Source organism: Microcaecilia unicolor, chromosome 5 (genome assembly GCF_901765095.1).
Source record: "Microcaecilia unicolor chromosome 5, aMicUni1.1, whole genome shotgun sequence".
Lineage (NCBI taxonomy): Eukaryota > Metazoa > Chordata > Amphibia > Gymnophiona > Siphonopidae > Microcaecilia > Microcaecilia unicolor.
In genome coordinates, this window is record NC_044035.1 from 184,988,705 (window position 1) to 185,016,501 (window position 27,797).

At 44.8% G+C, this 27,797-nt stretch overlaps 1 protein-coding gene across 1 annotated transcript in view; it reads left to right on the top strand.

Moving 5' to 3' along the window:
- Positions 1–27,797, top strand: part of CARMIL2 (capping protein regulator and myosin 1 linker 2) — a 591,305-nt gene that overhangs the window by 550,218 nt on the left and 13,290 nt on the right. Inside the window, 3 exon segments of the mRNA XM_030203654.1 lie at positions 12,832–13,179; positions 24,497–24,604; positions 26,094–26,213. Of these exon segments, the coding sequence (XP_030059514.1) occupies positions 12,832–13,179; positions 24,497–24,604; positions 26,094–26,213 (576 nt within the window).

Sequence of the window (27,797 nt, forward strand, 5' to 3'; positions counted from 1 at the left end):
TAAACACACCTCCAGCAGCCATGGACACCTGAGTTATTTGTACAACAGTGCTGGAGCATTTTAAACACTTTAAACATTTTAACTAAAAGGGGCTACTTCTGTACCTCCCTGTCCTCTGCAGGATGCCCCCCTCTCAGGGAAAAAAAAAGGGGTGGGGGGGGGGGGGACAAGGTAAAGACTTCTTTTTTTTCTATATTTACAATGCAAGCCACAGTCTTAGAGCCTTGCCTAAGTGAACCAGGGGGAAAGAAGATGATCAAAGAGAGTGTCTCACTGACCCTGACATGGGGCATCAGTGATAGGTCTGTCTTGCTGACTGCAGTGTTGCAGGAATTACCACTATTATTAGCAGAATCTGTGGTACTTCAAGAGTCAAACACCACACACCAGAATGAGAGAGAAGTCTTCTTTATTTGCCAGCAAACAAAGTAGGACATCAGCACTAGGTCTCTTCTTCTCTTTCTCAGCTCTCTGGATCTTATGGCTTCTGTCTCAGCTCCTTCTCCTCTTTCTGTTGTCTCTCTTCTAACGTAAGCTGCTTCTGCTCTCAGTTATATAGGGTCTTACACCTCTCTAGCCCCCCTTTCTCACCAGGTGGTAAAGAATAGATTGATTACCCTGCCTTGAACTAATTATTACTTACACATTACTTAAAAATATCAGTTACATAGGTTTGATATTTCCTAAACTGACCTATAACCTGGGGCCTCTCACACTAGACATTGTGGCACCTATCTCTTACATTTTATTATTATTAAATTCCCAGCTAACTTCATAACTTAGGTTCTGGCATTCATTAAGGGGTCAAGGGCCAAGGGGCCAGTCTTACATTTATTACTTTCAGAAAACCAGTCCTTCACTTAGCTATAATTAATCAAGACTTTCCCTGACCTCTTTCACCTATTAGCTTCTACACAGAACTCGCTAGGACTGTGGATAATTCAAACCAGATGATGGCAGACAAAGCTCTACTTGAAAAGTCAGCCACTAGATTTAAAAGATATTCTACATAGAGAAAGAACTTATTAATTACACAGAATAAAACATATTCTAAAATAAGCAGAAATCAGAATTCCTTATAAGACAAAATCTAACTCATCTAGAATATCTAGAATTATTTATCTCTACTCTATCTCCTTCTAACCAGCATTAGACTAATCCTTTAAACTGCCTGCAATATGCCTGGCTCATAATGGTATCCAGATGTGGTAAATAATACCTATGAACAGTCCATCACTCAAAAAGGGACAAAGAGAGTTTCATTTCTCACTGACCTTTCTAACCTCTTAGTCTAGCAAAAGCTAGACTTCTTGAGCAAATTAAAAACAGATGGCATTCTTCCATCACTTTACAGGACTGCAAAATTAAACACCAAATTAACAAATATGATTTCTTTTGCCCAAGCTGCCTCAGCAGGACAAAGACATTATCTTTCTGCTGATAAAAGACAAAAAAGATGTATTTGGCAATAAAATATGGAGAAATGTTATTTTATGCTATATTACATTATACAGAGCTTCTAACCCACAAAAATAAAATTAGTTCATTGCAGATTACACTCAAGAGAGCCAGCAACAGTATTCCAGGAATTACAATCTAACCAACATAATTTCCCAATCTAATTAATATCTAGTTGCTCAGTAACAAAGTATAAAACAGTTATCAACTATCTAATTCCTGTAAAACATCATCAACTATCTAATTCTTAGACAGTACACGTTTTTATTTATTTATTCCAAACTTACTGTACCGCTTTAACTGACCTGCAGGACAAAGCGGTTTACAAACTCTAAAAAAGAAAATACAAAAACAGAAAAGGGAACTACAATCTGAATAGGAAAGAGTCATATCACTCAAACAAGAGTATCACACAACAAGTGATAAATAAAACAGTTTTAAGAACTTTATGAAGAGCTTGATAATTAGTAAGCAGACAAAAAATCCCCAAAGGTAACAAATTCCACTGGGATGTGATACTATTCAATGGGAGGAAGTAACAGTGCAGTAAAACAGAGTTCTAGTGGGTAGGGGAAGGCAGAAACCTCAAAACCTAAGCTGAAGTGAAATAAAAGACAACACATTTAAAAATGCACAATTTGGGGAGGAAGTGACATCTCTGGTAATGATGGATGCCAAAACAAGATGCTCCATTGTGGGTTTGAGCAAAAGCCCCAAGAAGCCAGACCTTGCATGTAATACAATACCAGAGAAATAGAAAGAGAAGCATTTCTTCCTACACTGTTGGTCCCAGGCTCTGGTTTCTACTTTTCTCTGTCTTCTCTTAACTTGCTGACCCAAGGTCTCCTGTCCATTTGACATTTCTTCTCTCTCCATGTCCACTATCCATCTTCTTCCATCTCTATGACTATCTTCCTCTATGTTCAGCATCTCCCTTTCTCTGTGTCCTATATTTCCCTGTCCAGCTTCTCCCCTCTCTTCATCCACCATGCCAATGTGTCTCTCTCCTCCCCCCCCCCCCCCCCCCCCCCCCCCTAGCATCTGGCTTGCTTGCCTGCCTGTCCCCCCTCCTTCCTGCTGTGGGTTCAGTATTTGAGCCCCACTTCCTTCATCCCCTTGGTCTGGCATTTCATTCCTTTCCCTGACCTACCCCCTCCTGCAGGCCTAGCACCTCTCCCCCTTCCCTGCAGCCCCCTCCCACCAGTCCAGCACACCTCTCCCTTTCCTACAGCCTCCTCCTCCCACAACAAGTCCAGCATACCTGTCCCTTCCCTGCAGTCCACTCCTCCCACAAGTCCAGCACACTTCTCCCTTCTCTGCAGCCCCCCTTTCCACAACAAGTCTAGCACACTTCTCCCTTCCCTGCAGCCGCAGCCCCCCTCCTTCCACAACATATCCAGCACACCTCTCCCTTCCCTGAGTCCAGCCACCCACCCACAATTGAGCGTCCCTTGCTGGCTTTCCTCCCGCATGTTGAGGATTGCTGCAGTTTTGGCTTCCTTCTCCTTCCACCACCGCCGCTGCAGTACTTACAGCTTACATTTTCAGGATGCCCAGCAGCGATTCAGAGAGGCACTCTGGAGTCTTCCCTCTGTCGCATCTGGTCAAATCACACACATGTGTGGATGGAGTTGAGGAGGGTAGCAGCACAGTGAAAGAGTTTAGGGATCTAAATAGCAGTCTTCTAGATGATCCGGAGATTATGAGCCAGATGGAACAACATCTTGAGGAATATATCCAATTAAATGATGTAGAGGGGATTTCACTGGAAGCACTCTGGGAGGGCCTTAAGGCCACAATATAATGTCATTTAATAGCAATTGTGGCCCAGAGGCAGAAACAAAGTAAGTGGAAACAACTTCCTTTGGCACTGGAGACGCACCAGGATAGAAGTATTTTAACCCAATTGACTCAACCACGTAGGAAATTGCAAGGTAAGGGTCCATTCACTATAATTTAAGAACTATTGAAACAGTGGTATTTCAAGTTCAATAGTAAAGCAAGAAGGTTGATGGCCCATAGGTTGAAATAGCTTTGTACAATGAATAATATTACAAGGATTAAGGGTAGTAATGGGGTAGATATATGGGAAAAGGCAGGAACTAGAGCTTGGTTTATTGAATTCTATAAGATTCATATACTCTGGAAGGGGAGTGGATGAGAGGAAAATTGAGAATTAGTTGGAGGGGGTACAATTGGGAAGAATAGCTACAGGTGGTGGAATGCTGTTGGACTGATCAATCTCTAAGATTGAAGCAGTACAGGCTGTCCGGTGTATGAAACCGGGGAAGTCCCCAGGGTTGGACGGCTTTACAGTAAAATTTTATAAGCAGTCCCCTGGTGTGTTTGTTTAGTTCTCTGGAGGTGGTGCTAAATTGCCCTATTATATGTGATTAGCAGGGATTACTGTTTATACCCAATGAGGGTAAGGAGCCAGTACAATTTGGGTCTTACTGCCAATGCTGACAGGCTTATGTGTTGGCTACCCAGGCTGGTCCATTAGGATCAGTTGGTATTTCTAATGGGGAGACAGGCAGGGGATAATATTCGGTGAGTATTGATTCTGGTGGATAGAGCCAAATGGACACATCAACCTATAATATTACTGCTAGTAGACACTGAAAAGCGTTCAACATGGTATCCTGACTTTTTATGTTTAAAGTGTTTGCTAAATTAGGACTGGGGTGGATCACTCAGGGCCTTGTTTACTAAGCAGCATTATAGCGTAAACATTTTTAATGTGCGTTCACCATGTATACGCATTAACCATGTATATGCCTACAATATCCCTATGCAGAGCCAGAGAGGGGGGGGGCACATTTTTGCCTCCCTTCCCCCCCCCCCCCCCCCCCGCCGCCGCCTCTCTCCACCCCCTCCCCGCCGTCAACCCTCCCCCGTTGCTTACTTTTGCTGGCGGGGGGCCCCAACCCCCGCCAGCCGAGGTCCGACCCGCAATCTCCATATTCCGTCTTCCTCCGTGGCCATGTGCTTCAAGGAAGTAACGCTGCAGTGCTGATTGGTTGAATCCAGTTCGGCGTCTGACGTCGCAGCAACGTCAGACGCCGAACTGGATTCAACCAATCAGCACTGCAGCGTTACTTCCTTGAAGCACATGGCCACGGAGGAAGACGGAATATGGAGATTGCGGGTCGGACCTCGGCTGGCGGGGGTTGGGGCCCCCCGCCAGCAAAAGTAAGCAGCGGGGGAGGGTTGACGGCAGGGAGGGGGGCCAGGGCGAAATCTGCGGGGGCCCAGGCCCCTGTGGCCCCACGCAGATACGCCCCTGCTCAGATCTGATATATATATATTTCCGTTTGTGTGCACACAATAATGTTACCGGTATATCAAATCTTCGCTAGCATCGCTGCTTTCTTGCGTTGGGTACCTTGGTCTTCTACTACTACTACTAAACATTTCTATAGCGCTACTAGATTTACGCAGTGCTGTACAAATGAGCATGAAGAGACAGTCCCTGCTCAACAGAGCTTACAATCTAAATTGGACAGACAAACAGACAGGGGTGGGAAAATTGCAGTGCACTGAAAAATGATTCTGTGCGTGCCCGAAACATGCGTCTACACTACCGTAAGCCATTTTTCAGCGCGCCTTTGTAAGCTCCCTCTCTTCATCTGGGGCTCGTCAGTGGATCCTTCTCTTCCAGCTTGCAGCTGTCTCTTCTTGCCAGAGAATGTCCTTCTCTGCCCCAGCTTGTACACTCCTGCCTGGATTCAATTTTCTTTTGCCCTCAGACCATGCTTGCAGCCTCCATTCTTTGTCTGGCTTGCCTTTCTTCCCCCCTCAGACCATGCTTTCAACCACCTTTCTTTGTCTGGGCTTGGACTTCCTCCCTCAGAGCATGCTTTCAGACATCTCTTTTTTGGGGGGGGTTGCCTCTTGCCTTTCTTCTCTCTTTCTTCTTCCCAGGCTGCCTTGCTTGGTTCTTTAAAACTTTTTCTTTGTTCCACCCCTCCTGTCCCGTGGATTGGCTTGAAATTTGCGCCAATCTAAGGGTCAGACTGCCTCCTGCCACCTCATTGGTCCAAATTTGTGCCCTTTAGCAGATCCTGACTCCTATTGGCTGCCTTCCACACTGCCCATCCTCTAATTCCCAGCTTGCCCTGGGGCCTCAGACAGCAAATCAGAAGCTTTGTAACAAGCTCCACAGCCCATCCTCCCACAGATTCAACCTAGTGAAATTTTAAACACACCTCCAGCAGCCATGGACACCTGAGTTATTTGTACAACAGTGCTGGAGCATTTTAAACACTTTAAACATTTTAACTAAAAGGGGCTACTTCTGTACCTCCCTGTCCTCTGCAGGATGCCCCCCTCTCAGGGAAAAAAAAAGGGGGGGGGGGACAAGGTAAAGACTTCTTTTTTTTCTATATTTACAATGCAAGCCACAGTCTTAGAGCCTTGCCTAAGTGAACCAGGGGGAAAGAAGATGATCAAAGAGAGTGTCTCACTGACCCTGACATGGGGCATCAGTGATAGGTCTGTCTTGCTGACTGCAGTGTTTATTTATTTATTTATTTATTGCATTTGTACCCCACATTTTCCCACCTTTTTGCGGGTTCAGTGTGGCTTACAGTACGTTATGAAGACTGGAAGTACATTTTGTTACAGCTCAGTTATGGATTACATTATGAAGTGTTATGAGACAAGTTTTGTAACAAGGAATATAATAATGGAAAAGATCATTGAAACATTGGAAGGAAAGAACGGGAAACTAAAAGGGGCGATACATTGGAGGGAGCCCGTGGGAAACAGGAGGGGCGGTATATAATAACAGGCAAGCATTTGGTATACATTTTCTGTGAGTATGGTATGAGTGAGGTAAGTTTGCGGGGGATAGAAGGTGAGGTAGGGGAAGGGAATTCAGAGTGGCTGTAGTGATGCATTGTTGAACAGTGAGTGCGGTTTTATGTGTTATGGTTCTTTCCGTAAATTTCCTCAAAGAGGTGGGTCTTCAGTAGTTTGCGGAAGGTTTTTTGCTCTTGAATCGTTTTCAGGTTGCGTGGCAATGAATTCCAGTACTGCGTGCTCATGTAGGAAAAGGTTGACGCGTGCAGTGTTTTGTATTTCAAGCCTTTGCAATTAGGGAAGTGGAGGTTGAGGAAAGTTCTGGATGATCTTTTGGCGTTTCTTGGTGGTAAGTCTATTAAATCCGACATGTAGGCTGGGGCTTCACCGTGAATGATTTTATGGACTAATGTGCATACTTTGAAGGTAATGCGTTCTTTAAGTGGGAGCCAGTGTAGCTTCTCTCGTAAGGGTTTTGCACTTTCATATTTTGGTTTTCCTAAGATGAGTCTGGCTGCTGTATTCTGGGCTGTTTGGAGTTTTCTCAGTATTTGCTTTTTGCAACCTGCGTATAGTGAGTTGCAGTAGTCCAGATGGCTGAGAACGAGGGATTGCACCAGGCTTCGAAAGACGGATCTTGGGAAGAATTGTCTTATTCTTTTCAGTTTCCACATGCAGTAGAACATCTTTTTGGTTGTGTTGTTTGCCTGAGTTTCGAGTGTTAGGTGGCGGTCAATAGTGACTCCAAGGATTTTTAGCGTTTCTGAGATTGGAAGGTTTAGTGTTGGTGTGTTTAACGCGGTGAATTCTTTCGTGTTGTATTGGGACGTGAGTATCAGGCATTGAGTTTTTTCTGCATTTAGTTTCAAGCGAAAAGCATCTGACCAGGTGTTCATGATGTGTAGACTTAGGTTGATTTCACTGGAGATTTCTTTAATGTCTTTTTTGAAAGGGATGTATATAGTTACATCGTCGGCGTAAATATATGGGTTGAGGTTGTGGTTCGATAGGAGTTTCGCCAGGGGGATCATCATTAGGTTGAAAATGGTTGGTGAAAGGGGTGATCCTTGTGGTACTCCACATTCGGGTGTCCAGGCAGCAGACGTGGTTGAATTTGATGTGACTTGGTATGATCGTTGAGTTAGGAATCCCTTGAACCAGTTTAGGACATTTCCTCCAATACCAAAGTATTCAAGTATGTGTAATAGGATTCCGTGGTCGACCATGTCGAAGGCACTTGACATGTCGAATTGTAGGAGGAGTATATTGTTGCCGGTTGCAATCATTTGTTTAAATTTAGTCATGAGGGTAATCAGTACTGTTTCTGTGCTGTGGTTCGACCGGAATCCTGATTGGGCATCATGCAGTATTGAGTGTTTATTTAGATAATCTGTGAGTTGTTTAGTTACCATTCCTTCGGTTATTTTGGTTGTTAGTGGTATGGATGCTACTGGTCTGTAGTTGGTTAATTCGCTTGCATTTTTCTTTGTGTCTTTAGGTATTGGGGTGAGTAAAATTTTTCCTTTTTCTTTAGGGAAAAGTCCGTTTTGTAGCATAAAGTTTACGTGGTTCGTTAGGTCTGTTATGAATTGTAGAGGAGCTGATTTCATAAGGTTGTTTGGGCATATGTCTAGTTTGCAGTGGGATTTGGCGTATCTTTTTAGAGTTTTCGAGATGAGATCTTCTGATATTAACTCGAAGTCGGTCCAGGTTCTGTCTGCTGGGTATGTTCCGGCTTCTGGGTCTAGGCATTCTAGAAGTGTGACGTATTCGATAGGGCTGGTGGGTATTTTAAGTCGTAGTTGTATGATTTTCTCTTTGAAGTATTTCGCAAGGTTGTCAACATCTGGTATGTCTTTGCTGTTGGTTGTAACTGGTGTGGTATCTAGAAGTTTGTTCACAAGGTAGAAGAGTTTATGTGTGTCATTGTAGTTTGGTCCTATTATTGTTTTGTAGTGTGATCTTTTAGTCTGTCTTATGGTGTATTTGTATTTCCTCCGGAGTAGTTTCCAGGCATTTAGTGTTTGTTCATCTCTCTTTTTGTTCCATGCGCGTTCTAGTTTCCTAACTTGTGTTTTTTCAGCTCTTCGTTGAACCATGGATTTGCTTTTTTCCTGTGTGATGTTCTAGTTTGGATTGGTGCGATTTTGTCTAATGTTGTTGTGCATAGATCGTCCCATTCTTGGAGGAATTGGATGGTGCTAGCACTTGTTGTCCATTCGTTCTGGTAGATCTGTTGCCAGAATGTTGTGGGGTCTATTTTTCCTCTTGTGGTGTATGTTGTTCGCTCATGTTTATTGATTGTGTTTGTGTGTGTTTTTCGCCAGTAGAGAGAGACAGTTGCTTTATGGTGGTCTGACCATAGTGTGGGTGTCCATGTAGTGTCTGTAAGTATGATGGTTTGGTCCGGGTCAAATTTGTGTGTTATTATGTCTAGTGTGTGTCCTTTTTTGTGTGTTGGTTGCGTGTATGGCGCGTGTAGATCCCATAGTTTTAGGAATTCTTTGCATTCTCGTGTGCTTGTTGAGGTGTCGTCTTCAAGGTGTAGGTTGATGTCTCCTATTATAAGGATGTTTGAGGCAGATACACAAGTGTTCGAGATGAAGTCCATGAGTTGTGTTTGGGAGTCTTGCCATTTTCCCGGTGGTCTGTAAAATAGGATTGCATTAAGGTGTCCTATTAGGTTTGGATGATTAATTCTTGTCGAGGCGAGTTCAAGTTGTGGCGAGGTAGATTCACCCGTGATTGTGATAGTGAATTCCTGTTTGTAAATTATAGCTATTCCGCCTCCTCTTTTTTTTCCATTTCTTGTCCAGTGGGTGATTTTGTATTCTGGTGGGCAGGCTTCTAGGATGGCGGGGTCTGTGGGGCTCTGGAACCAGGTTTCTGTGATGAATAGAAGGTCTAGCTTATCTGTGGTGATCCAGTCTAGTATATCTACTGAGTTGCTTACTGCTGATCTTGCATTGATGTATCCTAATTGGATTAAGCGGTGTAGTTCTGTGGGGTGGTTCATTGTGTTTATTTTTATTAGTTGTCTGTTTATTCGGTGGCTGTATTTATTGTTACTGTTACTTTCCTCTTTTTGTTGGTGGTATTCATTTTCAGAGATTTGCAGGAATTACCACTATTATTAGCAGAATCTGTGGTACTTCAAGAGTCAAACACCACACACCAGAATGAGAGAGAAGTCTTCTTTATTTGCCAGCAAACAAAGTAGGACATCAGCACTAGGTCTCTTCTTCTCTTTCTCAGCTCTCTGGATCTTATGGCTTCTGTCTCAGCTCCTTCTCCTCTTTCTGTTGTCTCTCTTCTAACGTAAGCTGCTTCTGCTCTCAGTTATATAGGGTCTTACACCTCTCTAGCCCCCCTTTCTCACCAGGTGGTAAAGAATAGATTGATTACCCTGCCTTGAACTAATTATTACTTACACATTACTTAAAATATCAGTTACATAGGTTTGATATTTCCTAAACTGACCTATAACCTGGGGCCTCTCACACTAGACATTGTGGCACCTATCTCTTACATTTTATTATTATTAAATTCCCAGCTAACTTCATAACTTAGGTTCTGGCATTCATTAAGGGGTCAAGGGCCAAGGGGCCAGTCTTATATTTATTACTTTCAGAAAACCAGTCCTTCACTTAGCTATAATTAATCAAGACTTTCCCTGACCTCTTTCACCTATTAGCTTCTACACAGAACTCGCTAGGACTGTGGATAATTCAAACCAGATGATGGCAGACAAAGCTCCACTTGAAAAGTCAGCCACTAGATTTAAAAGATATTCTACATAGAGAAAGAACTTATTAATTACACAGAATAAAACATATTCTAAAATAAGCAGAAATCAGAATTCCTTATAAGACAAAATCTAACTCATCTAGAATATCTAGAATTATTTATCTCTACTCTATCTCCTTCTAACCAGCATTAGACTAATCCTTTAAACTGCCTGCAATATGCCTGGCTCATAATGGTATCCAGATGTGGTAAATAATACCTATGAACAGTCCATCACTCAAAAAGGGACAAAGAGAGTTTCATTTCTCACTGACCTTTCTAACCTCTTAGTCTAGCAAAAGCTAGACTTCTTGAGCAAATTAAAAACAGATGGCATTCTTCCATCACTTTACAGGACTGCAAAATTAAACACCAAATTAACAAATATGATTTCTTTTGCCCAAGCTGCCTCAGCAGGACAAAGACATTATCTTTCTGCTGATTTACGTGATATTTTTACCCTGCAGTATTATCCATCAAATGTTGTTCTTTGGTACAAAAGACAAGTCCCCTTGATAGTCACATAGAGGGGAATAATCGAACGACGCCGGCGAAATACATGGCCGGCGATGTATTTTGGCGGTGCCGCAAACAGCTGGCCAGACCCGTATTTTTGAAAAAGATGGCCGGCCATCTTTTGTTTCCATAATACGGTTCCGGCTAGCCAAATGCCTTGGATTTGGCCGGGGTTTGAGATGGTCGGCGTCGTTTTTTAGCGATAATGGAAAGTTATGCCGGCTATCTCAAACCCCAGCCAAATCCAAGGCATTTGGACGAGGGAGGAGCCAGCATTTTTAGTGCACTGGCCCCCCTGACATGGCAGGATACCAACCACCCTAGGGGTCACTGCGGTGGACTTCAGAAAAGCTCCCACGTGCATAGCTCCCTTACTTTGGGAGCTGAGCCCCCCAACCTCCCCCCCCCAAACCCACTACCCACAAATGTACTGCACCCACTAAAATTGCTCCAGGGACCTGCATACAGCCTCTAGGACTTATTGCTGCTGTATAACTTTGGCACACCAGTTCACACCTGAAGACTAATCTCTCTGAAAAAGTCCTTTCTTGAAATAACCACATTTACTCACAGTCAACTGCAGATCAGAGGTTGTGCCCCACTGGCAAAGAGTCCCCTGGTACTAAGATTAGCAGTAGGTCAGAGCTGGCACAATGGTGTACAATGCCCTCTTTCAGCACCATTCAAGGTAAGAACTACGTTCTCTAACGTGGGTAACACAGGAAAGGGAACTAAAACTGGCTTACAAAAATGGCCACTACCGCATGGACTACAACAGGAAACAAAACAGGGCACACTCTGACCCAGTTAGCAGGGGGGAAAAGCAATATGGGAGTAGAGCCCAGTACCCTACACCCACCACAATGCATTGCTAATGTGAATGTGCAGGGCACTTAACAGAAAAGGTGTCACACTCACCCGAGAGCCACATCGCAACCAGGAAAAGGCTGTTGGAGAACAGAACACATTCTGTAGTCATGGAGGTGGGTACGGCATTTGAGGCTGGCATACAGGCTGTCAAAAAAGGTTTTTAGTTTTATTTTTTTAGTATGGAAGGGGGTTGGTGACCTCTAGGGGAGTATGGGGAGGTCATCCTCCATTCCCTCCAGTGGTCATCTGGTCATTTGGGGCACCTTTTTGAGGCTTGGTCGTGAAAATAAAAGGACCAAGTAAACCCGGCGATATAGTGCTTATCGCCGCTTTTTTTTCCCCATTATCGGTGAAAGCGCCATCTGGTAACCACGCCCATGCCCGCCCATGTCCCACCTTCGCTAATCTACCGACACGCTCCCTTGAACTTTCGCCGGCGAAGCAATGGGAAAGCGGCGATGCTGTCAAAAATGCCGCTTTCGATTATACTGATTTCGCCGCTTTTAAGAAATCGTCAGCCATCTCCCAATTTGTGTCGGAAGATGGCCGGTGATCACTTTCGATTATAAGCTGGATAGTAACATAATAAGTGACGGCAGATAAAGACCTGAATGGTCCATCCAGTCTACCCAACTGTCACACTGATTATCAATTCATGATTAAATCAACAATGAATGTGATGTAAAATACTTGATTATGGTCTTTCTTTGGTATTTCTGGGACATAGACCATAGAAGTCCACCCGGCACCGTCCTTTCAGTACAACTACTAGAGTTGCTGTCGAAGCCCACTCCACCATATCTGTTTTATCATTTGCGAGACACAGACTGTAAAAGTCTGCCTAGTACTGTCCTCAGGTTCTAGCCACTGAAGTTGCTGTTGAAGCCCTTTCCAGCCCATCCTAAACTGGATTGCTATATACGGGACACAGACCGTACAAGTCTGCTTAGCACCGGCCCTAGTTCATCACAGCCAGAGTCACCATCTAAGCATCACTCAACACACCTACACACATGCAGCCTTTAAGTTTAGGGGGTTTTTTTAATACCTAAACACTGAAATCAGCATTGAATTTAAACACTGACTGCAGCATTTCAATCTATATCTAGATATTCAGTAATGGCTGATACCCGATACTGGTGATTAATATCTGGGTATAGAACGGTCGCTGAAAGTTATCTAGGTACTTCTGATATTCAGTGCCTGTAACTGGATATTAGGCCCAATTGTTTCCATTTCAGAGATGGCTATATAAAGTGTCTTATGATATGACATGACAAGTTTATATTAAAAAAAACTCCAATATAAAATGTCTTATATTCCCTGCTTTGTGATCTGAGAGAATTTAGTGCTTATTAATTACATGCTAAATTTTCATCCGAGATGTCTTTAATTCAGAGGCTTCATCAAGAATGTGCACTGGAAACTCTACGGAAACAGTCAAAGCAGGACAAGGCAGCAAGACAAAGGAGGAAAGAGCATCCTGGCAGGATCTGGGCAAACAGCTGAATGCAGAGCTAAAGGGAAAGTGCTCCCAACTGCATTTGTCTCCACGCAGGTCCCTCATCATTCTCGAGCACAGCAACACAATTGCAGAGGCACCAGAGAGGAGGTCAGAAGACAGTTGGATCCCATCTGGGAATAATTTAAATACTCCTGTCGCCTCTCTGAGGAAAAGCTGCAACAGTGCAGAAGATAGCACAGAAGCACAGAACTCAGTACCTGCCATGCTGCAATATAATGATGGTAGGTTTATATGTGTCTCATACAGCCTATGGATTCAGAAAGCCAAATGATTCCGTACACAGCACTGAGGATCACACACAGCGTCAATGATCCTCATCTCTTCCATAGTAGTCCTCTCCCCGCCCTCTCTCTCTCTCTCTCTCTCACACACACACACACAAACACATTATACATCACTGAAGCACTAGCACACTTTAAACCAAGGATCCATATACTAGTGCACCTCTTTTTTCATATGAAAGGACCATTCAGGAGAAGGTGAGGGCATGCTCCAGAGGTCCTACATAAAAGACAAAAAAGATGTATTTGGCAATAAAATATGGAGAAATGTTATTTTATGCTATATTACATTATACAGAGCTTCTAACCCACAAAAATAAAATTAGTTCATTGCAGATTACACTCAAGAGAGCCAGCAACAGTATTCCAGGAATTACAATCTAACCAACATAATTTCCCAATCTAATTAATATCTAGTTGCTCAGTAACAAAGTATAAAACAGTTATCAACTATCTAATTCCTGTAAAACATCATCAACTATCTAATTCTTAGACAGTACACGTTTTTATTTATTTATTCCAAACTTACTGTACCGCTTTAACTGACCTGCAGGACAAAGCGGTTTACAAACTCTAAAAAAGAAAATACAAAAACAGAAAAGGGAACTACAATCTGAATAGGAAAGAGTCATATCACTCAAACAAGAGTATCACACAACAAGTGATAAATAAAACAGTTTTAAGAACTTTATGAAGAGCTTGATAATTAGTAAGCAGACAAAAAATCCCCAAAGGTAACAAATTCCACTGGGATGTGATACTATTCAATGGGAGGAAGTAACAGTGCAGTAAAACAGAGTTCTAGTGGGTAGGGGAAGGCAGAAACCTCAAAACCTAAGCTGAAGTGAAATAAAAGACAACACATTTAAAAATGCACAATTTGGGGAGGAAGTGACATCTCTGGTAATGATGGATGCCAAAACAAGATGCTCCATTGTGGGTTTGAGCAAAAGCCCCAAGAAGCCAGACCTTGCATGTAATACAATACCAGAGAAATAGAAAGAGAAGCATTTCTTCCTACACTGTTGGTCCCAGGCTCTGGTTTCTACTTTTCTCTGTCTTCTCTTAACTTGCTGACCCAAGGTCTCCTGTCCATTTGACATTTCTTCTCTCTCCATGTCCACTATCCATCTTCTTCCATCTCTATGACTATCTTCCTCTATGTTCAGCATCTCCCTTTCTCTGTGTCCTATATTTCCCTGTCCAGCTTCTCCCCTCTCTTCATCCACCATGCCAATGTGTCTCTCTCCTCCCCCCCCCCCCCCCCCCCCAGCATCTGGCTTGCTTGCCTGCCTGTCCCCCCTCCTTCCTGCTGTGGGTTCAGTATTTGAGCCCCACTTCCTTCATCCCCTTGGTCTGGCATTTCATTCCTTTCCCTGACCTACCCCCTCCTGCAGGCCTAGCACCTCTCCCCCTTCCCTGCAGCCCCCTCCCACAAGTCCAGCACACTTCTCCCTTCTCTGCAGCCCCCCTTTCCACAACAAGTCTAGCACACTTCTCCCTTCCCTGCAGCCGCAGCCCCCCTCCTTCCACAACATATCCAGCACACCTCTCCCTTCCCTGAGTCCAGCCACCCACCCACAATTGAGCGTCCCTTGCTGGCTTTCCTCCCGCATGTTGAGGATTGCTGCAGTTTGGCTTCCTTCTCCTTCCACCACCGCCGCTGCAGTACTTACAGCTTACATTTTCAGGATGCCCAGCAGCGATTCAGAGAGGCACTCTGGAGTCTTCCCTCTGTCGCATCTGGTCAAATCACACACATGTGTGGATGGAGTTGAGGAGGGTAGCAGCACAGTGAAAGAGTTTAGGGATCTAAATAGCAGTCTTCTAGATGATCCGGAGATTATGAGCCAGATGGAACAACATCTTGAGGAATATATCCAATTAAATGATGTAGAGGGGATTTCACTGGAAGCACTCTGGGAGGGCCTTAAGGCCACAATATAATGTCATTTAATAGCAATTGTGGCCCAGAGGCAGAAACAAAGTAAGTGGAAACAACTTCCTTTGGCACTGGAGACGCACCAGGATAGAAGTATTTTAACCCAATTGACTCAACCACGTAGGAAATTGCAAGGTAAGGGTCCATTCACTATAATTTAAGAACTATTGAAACAGAGGTATTTCAAGTTCAATAGTAAAGCAAGAAGGTTGATGGCCCATAGGTTGAAATAGCTTTGTACAATGAATAATATTACAAGGATTAAGGGTAGTAATGGGGTAGATATATGGGAAGAGGCAGGAACTAGAGCTTGGTTTATTGAATTCTATAAGATTCATATACTCTGGAAGGGGAGTGGATGAGAGGAAAATTGAGAATTAGTTGGAGGGGGTACAATTGGGAAGAATAGCTACAGGTGGTGGAATGCTGTTGGACTGATCAATCTCTAAGATTGAAGCAGTACAGGCTGTCCGGTGTATGAAACCGGGGAAGTCCCCAGGGTTGGACGGCTTTACAGTAAAATTTTATAAGCAGTCCCCTGGTGTGTTTGTTTAGTTCTCTGGAGGTGGTGCTAAATTGCCCTATTATATGTGATTAGCAGGGATTACTGTTTATACCCAATGAGGGTAAGGAGCCAGTACAATTTGGGTCTTACTGCCAATGCTGACAGGCTTATGTGTTGGCTACCCAGGCTGGTCCATTAGGATCAGTTGGTATTTCTAATGGGGAGACAGGCAGGGGATAATATTCGGTGAGTATTGACTCTGGTGGATAGAGCCAAATGGACACATCAACCTATAATATTACTGCTAGTAGACACTGAAAAGCGTTCAACATGGTATCCTGACTTTTTATGTTTAAAGTGTTTGCTAAATTAGGACTGGGGTGGATCACTCAGGGCCTTGTTTACTAAGCAGCATTATAGCGTAAACATTTTTAATGTGCGTTCACCATGTATACGCATTAACCATGTATATGCCTACAATATCCCTATGCACATCTGGGGTGTGGGCTCGTGGTAGAGATCATAAGATTAGCTTATTTGCTGATGATATTTTGTTTACTTTAAACAGGCCAAGAGACATTTTGATAGGGGTAGTGAAGGACCTGGATGCATATGGAAAGATATCTGGGTTTTGGGCTAATATGTCCAAATTGGAGGTTTCAGACATCTTAGTTCCCTCGGATCAAATGGACCCCCCCCCCTTAGTATAAAGTGTAATAGGTTGCTGGGCGTTGCTCAGCCTCTAGGGCTAGCCGCCCTTCTCAGCAGCCTTTAGCATACAAGTCTTGTTCAACACAGAAACAAACAAAAAAAAAACACATCAGGATCAAATACAAACTTTCCCCTTTTATTGTTCTCATTCAGCTTGGGAGAACTCAGCCCAGGCTTCAGCCGCTGGTTCCCCTTTTCGGTTTCCTGGGGTGGAGCGGCTCCAAAAGAGAGACCCTAATTTAGTCCCTACCCGGGCTTGTTATAACACAGTCCCCATACAGCCTGGGTTCAATAAAAAAAAGAACAAACAAAAAAAACAGCTCAATACACCTTGGTTTTTAAATCCACAGTTCATGTAGCCAAGCTCTCCAAAATAGCAATATAACTTGGCTTTTTAAATCCCCCAGTTCAGGTAGCCAAGCTCTCCAAAATAGCAATATAACTTGGCTTTTTAAATCCCCCAGTTCAGGTAGCCAAGCTCTCCAAAATAGCAATATAACTTGGTTTTTTAAATCCACAGTTCAGGTAGCCAAGCTCTCAAAACAGCAATATAACTTGGCTTTTTAAATCCACAGTTCCTCTGGCTTTGCGCGGGCTCAAAGCCTGGGGTCCCACCCTCTTGGTCAGACTTTTACTTACTCTCTGACCTCCTCCCGCTTGACCCCTTTCCTTCTCTGGCCTGCTTAGCCAGTGACTGTCTTACTTCTGTGGCTTTCTCTGGGCCAGAGCTGATACATCCATGGGCTCCTCCAGGGTTTGCTCGGGTACTGTCAGTTCCATGGCCCAAGGCCCAAACTCCTCTTTCTCCTTCTCAGGAGCCCAGTCCATACTCTCCTCGCCCCACCCTCTTCCCAGCTGCTCCTCATTTTCCTCATTAACCCTTTCAGGCTTTTTCTCTTCTTTTTCCCACCTGTTCCACCTCTCTTTCCCCCAGGTTGGAGAATTAGTATTACTCCTTCTCCTGCAGCCCCCTTCTGGTGACTCTTGTGAATGCACCCTGGTTTGTCTCTCTTTTTCCCAAGGTGGCTGCTGGGATTTGTAGTTCTTGCCCCTAAGTTGTCTCTTGGGGAAAAGCGGCCGGTAAGGGAGAATCTCCTCTGTGGCTTTTTGGGGGTTGTAGGATCTGGTTCCCTGTGTTTCTCCCAGGTCCCTATGGTTTTCCACATTCCCTTTACATACCCCCCCCCCTTAAGCTCGCCTCTCTCCCTTTTCTTTCATTTGCTCCCTTTTCTTCGTCTACCCGGGATAGGGCGTCCACATGAGCCAAACACTTCCCAGGACGATGCTCCACCTCATATTGAAATGGCTGTAAAGCTAGGTACCATCGCATTAATCGTCCATTATTGTTTTTCATCATGTTCAGCCATTTCAATGGAGCATGGTCTGTTACCAGTTTGAATTTTTTTCCTTCCAAATAAACATTACATTCCTGTACGGCCCACCGTATGGCCAAGCATTCTCTCTCTATTGTGGAGTAATGCTCTTCATGGGGCAATAATTTTCGGCTCAAATATAACACGGGATGTTCTTCCCTGTTATGCTCCTGGGATAGTACCGCCCCCAACCCCCTCCCTGAGGCATCTGTTTGCAGGATAAAGGGCCTCTCGAAATCTACTGCCTTCAAGACCGGCTCTTGACACAGGGCCTTCTGCATCTGTTCAAAAGCCGTCAGTTCCCCCTCCCCCCATCTCAAATGATCAGGGTTCTTCCCTCTTAGCATGTCCGTTAAGGGGGTGGCCATAGCTGAAAACAGAGGGATGAAACGGCGGTAGTATCCTACCATTCCCAGGAAGCGCCTCAATTGCTTTTTGGTGTTTGGGCGGGGAAACTCCTGTATGCTTTTAACCTTATTTATCAAAGGCCTCACTTCCCCTCGGCCCACATTGTACCCCAAATACTTCACCCGAAATTGCGCAAAATGACATTTCTTTGGGTTCAGGGTGAGTCCTGCCTCTCGGAAAGCCTGCAGCACCGCCCCTACCTGTACCACATGGGTATCCCATTCCCCACTGTGTATGACCACATCATCCATATACGCCGCTGCGTAGGCCTGATGTGGTCTAAGAACCCGATCTAGCAATCTTTGACAGCTCGCAGCTGCTGAATTCAGGCCAAAAGGCAACCTCTTAAACTGGTACAGGCCCATTGGGGTGCTAAAAGCTGTCTTTGCCTGAGCCCCGGGAGTAAGTGGGATTTGCCAATACCCTTTTGTTAAGTCCAGGGTAGTGAGATATTGTGCGGTTCCTAACCGGTCCACCAGCTCCTCAATATAGGGCATAGGATAGGCGTCTGCCCGAGAAATGGTGTTCAGCTGGCGGAAATCGATACAGAACCGCCACTCCCCCTCGGGCTTGGGTACTAGCACCACGGGGCTGGACCAGGGGCTATTTGATTCCTCAATCACCCCAAAGTTTAACATTTCCTGTACTTGTTTTATTACCTCTTGCCTTTTCATGGGTGAAAGCCTATAGGGTTTTTGTCGTACTATCTTTCCCCTCTCCGTTACTATGTCATGCTGCACTAGCTGGGTACTTCCAGGGCAAGCTGTTAATACGTCCTTAAACCTTCTTAGTAAGCTCCCTAACTCCTTTTTTTGTACCGGGGTCAAATGGGGATTAACCCCCGGCTCCCCAGGCTGGAAAATATCCCTTATTTGGGGGCCTAACTCCTCTCCCTCTTTTTCTTCCACCCTAGCCTGTAAGCCTACCCTGGCTACCCAGGGCTTTATCAGGTTTACATGGAAAGTTTGGACTCTTCCCTTCTCGTTTTCTACCTCATACGTGAGGGGGCCTAAACGCTTCTTCACCACCCAGGGGCCCTTCCACCTAGAAGCGAACCTATGCGGGTCCTCCGAGATTAATATGAGCACTCTATCCCCTGGTTGAAACTCCCTTTCTTTAGTACCCCTATCATAATATTTCTTTTGGAGAATTTCCTGGATAGTGTGGTGGTCGGGCTCTAACCATCTTTTTAATAAGTCCATCAACCTATTGGCCACAGCTTTCGGGGTTTCTCCCTTTTCCCACTTAGTGGCGCGAAACTTCCGCCTATAGGCCTGGGTACTAAGGCCATAACGGTCCTTAATGGCCTCTTTCAGCCTCCCATAGTGGGCAGCATCGCCTGGAGACAGGTCTCTAAAGGCGGCCAGGGTCTCCCCTGCCAGGGAAGGGACTAAACGCATGGCCCACTGTTCTTGTGGCCAACTAGCAGCCACGGCCACCCTTTCAAAGGCTGTTAGGAAATCATCCACATTGTCCTGCTCTGTTAACTTTCCCCAGGTCAGTGTGTTCATGGATAGTGTTCCTACCGCACCGCTGTCTCCAGTCCATGTCCCTTGGAGCGGGGATCCCCCTCTGAAAGAACTCCTGGAGCATCTTTAGCACCGGCTGCTGTTGGTCTCTCGCCGCCGTCAAGGAGTCCTCCACCATCTTAGCTGTTAGTTCCTGCTGTTTTTGGAACTGCATGGTCATCCACGCGAAGATTTCCTTCGGATCCATCCCCTGGCTCCAGAACCGCCTCCTGGAAGAAAAAAAAAACAGAGGACCACTCCAAGTGCGATTTCCCCCACTTCCTTGGGTCTTTCTAAGATCCCTCCGGCCCCCACCTATCTAGGCCCCGCTTACCGGAACCCAAGATGGGTCTGCGCCTTTATCAGCGTTGGCCCCTCCGTCGGGCTTTTCTGCTGGGCTGGTCTCGACCTCCTCGAGCGACAGGTTCCAAAAAAAAAATTTTAGATCCCACTCCTGACACCAATTGTAATAGGTTGCTGGGCGTTGCTCAGCCTCTAGGGCTAGCCGCCCTTCTCAGCAGCCTTTAGCATACAAGTCTTGTTCAACACAGAAACAAACAAAAAAAAAACACATCAGGATCAAATACAAACTTTCCCCTTTTATTGTTCTCTCATTCAGCTTGGGAGAACTCAGCCCAGGCTTCAGCCGCTGGTTCCCCTTTTCGGTTTCCTGGGGTGGAGCGGCTCCAAAAGAGAGACCCTAATTTAGTCCCTACCCGGGCTTGTTATAACACAGTCCCCATACAGCCTGGGTTCAAAAAAAAAAGAACAAACAAAAAAAACAGCTCAATACACCTTGGTTTTTAAATCCACAGTTCATGTAGTCAAGCTCTTCAAAACCGCAATATAACCTGGCTTTTTAAATCCACAGTTCATGTAGCCAAGCTCTCCAAAATAGCAATATAACTTGGCTTTTTAAATCCCCCAGTTCATGTAGCCAAGCTCTCCAAAATAGCAATATAACTTGGCTTTTTAAATCCCCCAGTTCAGGTAGCCAAGCTCTCCAAAATAGCAATATAACTTGGTTTTTTAAATCCACAGTTCAGGTAGCCAAGCTCTCAAAACAGCAATATAACTTGGCTTTTTAAATCCACAGTTCCTCTGGCTTTGCGCGGGCTCAAAGCCTGGGGTCCCACCCTCTTGGTCAGACTTTTACTTACTCTCTGACCTCCTCCCGCTTGACCCCTTTCCTTCTCTGGCCTGCTTAGCCAGTGACTGTCTTACTTCTGTGGCTTTCTCTGGGCCAGAGCTGATACATCCATGGGCTCCTCCAGGGTTTGCTCGGGTACTGTCAGTTCCATGGCCCAAGGCCCAAACTCCTCTTTCTCCTTCTCAGGAGCCCAGTCCATACTCTCCTCGCCCCACCCTCTTCCCAGCTGCTCCTCATTTTCCTCATTAACCCTTTCAGGCTTTTTCTCTTCTTTTTCCCACCTGTTCCACCTCTCTTTCCCCCAGGTTGGAGAATTAGTATTACTCCTTCTCCTGCAGCCCCCTTCTGGTGACTCTTGTGAATGCACCCTGGTTTGTCTCTCTTTTTCCCAAGGTGGCTGCTGGGATTTGTAGTTCTTGCCCCTAAGTTGTCTCTTGGGGAAAAGCGGCCGGTAAGGGAGAATCTCCTCTGTGGCTTTTTGGGGGTTGTAGGATCTGGTTCCCTGTGTTTCTCCCAGGTCCCTATGGTTTTCCACATTCCCTTTACAAAAGTCAGAGATACAATATCTGGGAGTTAATATTGGGGGACAGGGAACCAATATATAGGATCTTAATTATGGCCCTATACTTAAGAAAGTCAGCCAGGCTTTAGAACATTGGGAAAAATTAAGTCTTTCCTGGTAGGTTGAATAGAGGTAGTTAAGATGATGGTGCTACCTCAGTTGATATATCTTTTTTTCCACCTTGCCTGTGGAGGTACCAGATAGGATGTTATCTTAAATTCAGCGGCAGTTTTCCTGGTTTATCTGGGCTTGCAGGCAGCCCCGGGTGGCTTGAGGGGGTTTTAGGGCTGAATAAGCAACAGGGAGGGCTGGCAGTCTCAGATGTAAAAAAGTACCATCAGATGGCACAATTGCGGGCCCTCCTGGTATGGCAGGCATAGGAAATAAAACAATCGGTGGAACTAGAACAAGCAGATGGGGAAGACAATACCATTAATGCATCTTCTCTGGCAACCTAGGAAAAAATTTCTTAGGGGGAGGATGAGGGGGTGTTACTACAGGGACTGTATAGGAATCTCACTGTATGGGTGTGGAAGAGGATCAGGGAGAAGTTATTAGGTTGCAAGAAATATTCTTTGCATACTCCCCTGCGCTATAATTTAGAGTTTTATCCAGGAAGGGAGCAGGCTCTATTTAACAGATGGGAGGAAAAGGACTTGGTGTGTGTGGGGCAGTTCTGTGATACACTGCATAAGAGTGTATATGCTTTTTGGGACTTACAGGTCCGCTATGAGTTACTAGCTCGAGATGTTTTCCTGTACTTACAGGTAAAGCATTATCTTCATACCTGAGGTATACTGCCTGGCTTAGGCCCTGGAAAAGCAATTTTGAGAGACTCTTAGGGTCTATGGTACTTAAGAGTGCAATATCACGGATTTACAAGAGCTTCAATGGGAGGGGGAACTATAAACTTAAATATATGCAAGATTAGGAGGCTGATCTGGGGATACCCCATGCGGATGGAGGAGTGGGAGGAGGTATGGAGGAAAAAGCAGAAATTGGGGATATCTGCTTTTATTGTTAAAAATGGGTATAAGGTTCTTTTAAACTGGTATTATATACTGTTGCGATTGTTGAAAATGTATAGGTGGAGTATGGGAAGGTATGTGGTGGGAGTGTGTTATCCTCCAAACCTTTTGGAAACAGATATTTTTTAATGCTTTCTCAAATCTTCCATCATCAGATAGCTCCTACCATGGAGGTTATGTACCTGAACTTTGCTGTGCCGAAACTAGATGAGGGAGAAGATGTGCGGCTACAGCTGGGGGTGATGGTAGTCAGAATAGTGGTTGCTGCACATTGGAAACAGAATGCTACCCCAGACTGGAGAAGGGTGGTGGTGAAAGTAGAGCAGTGGTATTCCATGTACCAACTAACGGCAATACATAAATTTAAACTGGGACTATTTGAAGAACAATGACTATGCTTTCAGCATTGGAAAATAATTTTGCTGAAAAAGTCTATGCAGACTACACAAACTATATAGATTATCTGGCCTTAAGCGCTCAGCAGAGGGATGGGAGGGGAGGTTGGTGGGGGGAGAATGGGGGGTGGGTATTACTGTTGGTTGACTTGTTTGTTAGATGAGTACTTGAAGAAACAACCTTCATCTACTGAATGTTGGTATTATTATTGCTTTATTTTTCAAAAAAAAACCTATAACGAAGTAAAAAAAAAAATGCACCTGTCAAGTGGCACATTTCCCCTTTTCTTTTCTCCATTTGCCAAACTCATGACTCAAGACTGCACTAAAAAATTTCTTTTCACCCCAACCTATGGAGAGTAGACTGTGGCTGGCCTCTGAGCTTCACTGTTCGATGACCTTTGTCCTCTTTTCTCCTCCTTCTTTCCTGTCTGCATTATGGAGTTTCTGTTTAATGGTTTTATTATTACAATCTTCCTTGGTGGCATAAACATCTAGAATGAAGTGACAAGACAACCCTATCCCTTCAGCACCAAGCTCCTAGCAGGTGCAGTAATAAGTACATTTAAGAAGCAGCTGAATGAGAGATTCAAAGTTGAGAAGCAGCTGAATGAGAGATGCAAGAGTCCCTTCCAAGTTTGCCAGAATTTGAATTTTTTTTACTATTTAAATAAAACAGAAATGTTGCAGATGATGGCAGATAATGATCTTAGGTCCATTTAAACTGCCCTGTTGACTTTTCCGCAGTCTTTATCCCCATATTTTTTTTGTTTCAGTTCACAGCCTTCCTCAAACTCCAGATGCATGCCCAAATGACAGCCCAGTGGTGGCTGTCTTCCCTAACTCTTTGGGATGAAGGACCTTACTTCTGTGCTGTCTTTAACCCCTGTGGCCCTGCCCTGCTGAACAGGAGTCTTGAATTAAAGACATCAGAGCTGTAATGCACAATTCTACAACCGGAGTCATGGAGTTGGCCCCAGTATTTGTATCTTTTAAGTACAATCTAAATTCAACTGTGCAGCAGGACCTTAGAGTAGTGGATCTCACCCTAGGCCTCGGGAATGCCTAACCAGTCAGGTTTTCAGGATATCCACAATAAATATGCATGAGATAGATTTTCATACCACACAGCTGATGCTTGCAGATTTGTCTCATGCATATTCATTGTGGCTATCCTGAAAACCCAGTGGCGTTCCTAGGGGTGGGGGCGGTCAGCCCCGGGTGCACACCGCTGGGGGGGGGGGGGGGGTGCGGCGCACGCCTGTCCGTCGTTCGTTCCATGCTTCCTCTGCCCCGGAACAGGTTACTTCCTGTTCCGGGGCAGAGGGAGCATGGAACGAATGACGGACAGGCGCATGCGGCACCCCCTCGGCGGCGTGCACCCGGGCGGGGGGTTCTTTCGCAGGGGGGGGTGTCCCTTCACCGGGGGGGGGTCGCGCTGCACCCGGGGGGCAGGGCGCATCGGCGATCCGTCCCGGGGGGCGGGGCGCATCGGCGATCCGTCCCAGGTGTCAGCCCCCCTAGGAACGCCATTGTGAAAACCTGACTGACTGGGTGTGTCCCGGGGAATGGGTTGAGAACCCCTGATTAGAGCCCAGCACTGCAGAAAGAAAGTAAGAAGTCCTGAGAACTGTTTTTGTATCTAATTTAATCTGTGCTTCACATTCTGCTTCAGACAATCAGCTGAAACCCAGATATCGGTTGAAGCCCTTCCAGAACAGGCGCGCCATCTCAGTACATGAAGAACAGCTCAGGGACCAGGCAGGCATGTCAGAGCTGGAAGGTAAGTGTGAGCGATATTCATGGATAGAAAGCCTTATGGATTACTGGGTCATGTGCACAGAAATAGGTGTAAAATTGCATGTTTTACTTATTCTTCAAACTTGATGTGTACCACCTTATATAAGACACAAATTGGAAGGCCCAGGTTCAAATCTCACAGTAGCTCCTTGTAGCCTTGGGCAAGTCACTTAACCCTTCCTTGTCTTGGGTATGATACTGGGCAGGTTCTGACAGCAGTAATTTGGGCAGCAGCCTCACAATGCACAGATGGCAATGGCAGGCCTCTTGCGTATCATGCCAAGAAACCATGCGGAACTGGTCACCAGGAGTCAGTTTGACTCAAGGGCACATCTAGATCCAGACATGTTGTACATAGAACAGGGCCATATGTCAGAGCTGGGTGGTGAGTGTACTGAAATAGGATTAAAAGTAACTTTACAGAGTTGTGTTAGTTTCTGAGCCCAGAGTTGTGTTTTGTAGCTGAACATCAAGTGTGTGCATAGGTAGAGTTAAAGATATAAACAGATGTGCTTAATTCTTCTTTTTGGTCCCAGCAGTTAAGTTTTCTCCTATTCCTTTGGGCTTTCAGACCAATCTGATTTGCTGTGGTCTTCATTGGCAACTTCCTGGGATTTTTTCCCGTTTCATAAATCCATCTTAACTTACATAGCCCAGTCAGTGCAGGAATAATACACCAGGTATGCACCAGGTCTCCTCCAGAACTCTGTTGTCACAAGCTCTGAGTCCAGTTACAACATGCAGCTCCAGAGCCACTACAGCAGCCTTCCAGTCCAGGGGTTCTTAACCCACTCCCATGGACACACCCAGCCAACCAGGCTTTCAGAATATACACAATGACTACATGGGAGATAAATTTGCATGCAGTACCTCCTTTGTATGCAAATCTATCTCATGCACATTCAGTGTGGATAGCCTGAAAATCTGATTGGCCGAGTGTGTCCTGAGGACTGAGATAAGGACCACTACTCTAGTCTCTTTAAAAACTTTTGTACCGTTTTTCAAACTTCACTGATTTCTTTTGGAGGCTACCAGACTTCTGTTTATGTTTCAGGTGGCATCTTACCTCAGTATTATTAAGGGACAAAAGCACTTTCTCCAGAACCAAATCTAATAAAGTTACTGCTTATAGCATATAGCATATATAGCAGTGGTTTCCCAACCTATTCTGGTTATCCACAATGAATATGCATGAGATAGATTTGTATACACTGGCCCCCTTGCATGCAGCTTTATCTTATGCATATTCATTGTAGATATTCTGAAAATCCAATTGGCTGTGGGTCCCCTAGGACAGGTTTGGTAACCAGTGGCTTATAGGATGCCTGGGCCACCTAATTTCTCTCTGACGAAGAAGGGCAACCTTCGAAAGCTAATCAAGAAATGTATTAAGTTATGTCCAATAAAAAAGGCATCATCATATTTTCTTTTCCATGTTTTATTTTGTTTGATTTCTATTGGTAACCTTGTAGGTGTAAAAATTCCTCTGCTCAGGCAGCAGAGGTCACCAGCGAAGAAACGGAAGAATAAACCTGAAACCGAGCTGGTCTCCATGGCGGGCAGTCAGACGCAGGCCACTTCAGAAGTTGAAGGTACTGAGAGATCTGCTGATGAGCACATTCCATTCCAGTGATGGTACACTTGTAATAGGAAAGGGTTTCCATACTCTTAATTCACACCAAAGTTTTTGTTGGCTGCTGTAATCCTGCCGAAGCTATTCAAAAGGTCTTCTTCTGTTTCCCTACACAGACTCTGACACCACCAGGATAGGATGGCATTTTCTTGGTATCCATATGACATATCTCTAAGATGCACAGTGCTGCTGAGGGAGACTCAACCAAGGGACAGCAGGTCCTGTGCACCCAGCAAAATTTGGCCCAGGAGTTCATAGGCCACACTCATCCAGCAACGTACAGGCCCAAATGCTCACAGATTATGCTCCCAGTAATGTTATATGTGATCAGCAACACCCACCTCAAATTATATACATCCAACATTTTTCTCAGGCAAGAGAGAGATCAGCCCAGTGGCTCTCAGATTACTTGGTGATATTTTGCTTAAGATTCCTGAATCACATGCACCCAATAATGCTCACTCCGCACTTGTACCAGCAATACTCAGCCTGAAGCTCATGGGTCACATATACAGAATGATATTGTGCTGGAGGCTCACAGATCACACACAAGATATCCAAGACTGATAGTTTGTGTATGTGTGTGTTCCACCCTAAGAAAACTCAAATTTTGTGCTTCTTCGTAACACCACCACCCCTCCTTCCTTCCTTAAGCAATAGGTCACTGTCACAGCGGCTGGAGATACACAAGCTGCGGGTATCCAGGAGTACAAGTGGTAACTCAAGCCCTGCTCTGTGATCTCAAAACACTGCAGGAAGGAAAGAAGAAGCAGATGGGCATCTCATGTTTTTATATTTCTTAGCCTCTTTTAAGGTGTTCGTCAGAAATACAATTGGTTGTAACAATTCTACACACCTGCAGACTTGCTCCAAATTTTGTCACAATTGTTTTATTTTTCTTTAACCTCCGTTCATAAAGTATTTTGTTAGCTGTACTGTGGGTCCCAAAGTGATTTGAAATAAGTTATAAAACAAGTACTAAGTAGGTCTCTCCACCCAGGTATGGTATATGCGGTAGTTCAATGTGGTGGTGGTGGTAACTGGATGAGCATCCTATGGGATGAAATTGAGGTGAAGAATTAGCAGGGTGGATGTAGTTTTAGACATACATTCAAGTTCTGTGTACCCAGTAGTGGCAGTGGTTATGAAAACATTCTGGGTTTTTTTCTTCTGGCCCAAAATCTCGTAGGTGATGTGAAGGAGGAAGAATCAGAATTTTTGGGGTGGTCAAAAAACTTTCCTTTGCTCCTTCAGACATCTAGCAAACTGCCCAGATGGAGCCTCCAGCGCCACAAGCCTTCATTCACAACAACTTCCTTCCTCACATCCGTTTCTCCATTGCTTCCACTGGTAGAGAGACAGGGTGCAATTCCTGCCAGAACCTGCAAGTTGATGTCACTATTGAGTATTGTTGTTACGCCCTACCACTTAAAGCTTTGAATGATGCCTCTACAGAATACCATTTTTAAAACATTCTGACTGATACTCAAAACGGTTGAACAGGGCAACAGTCTCTCCTGCCCAGTTAAATCACTTCTGGCTG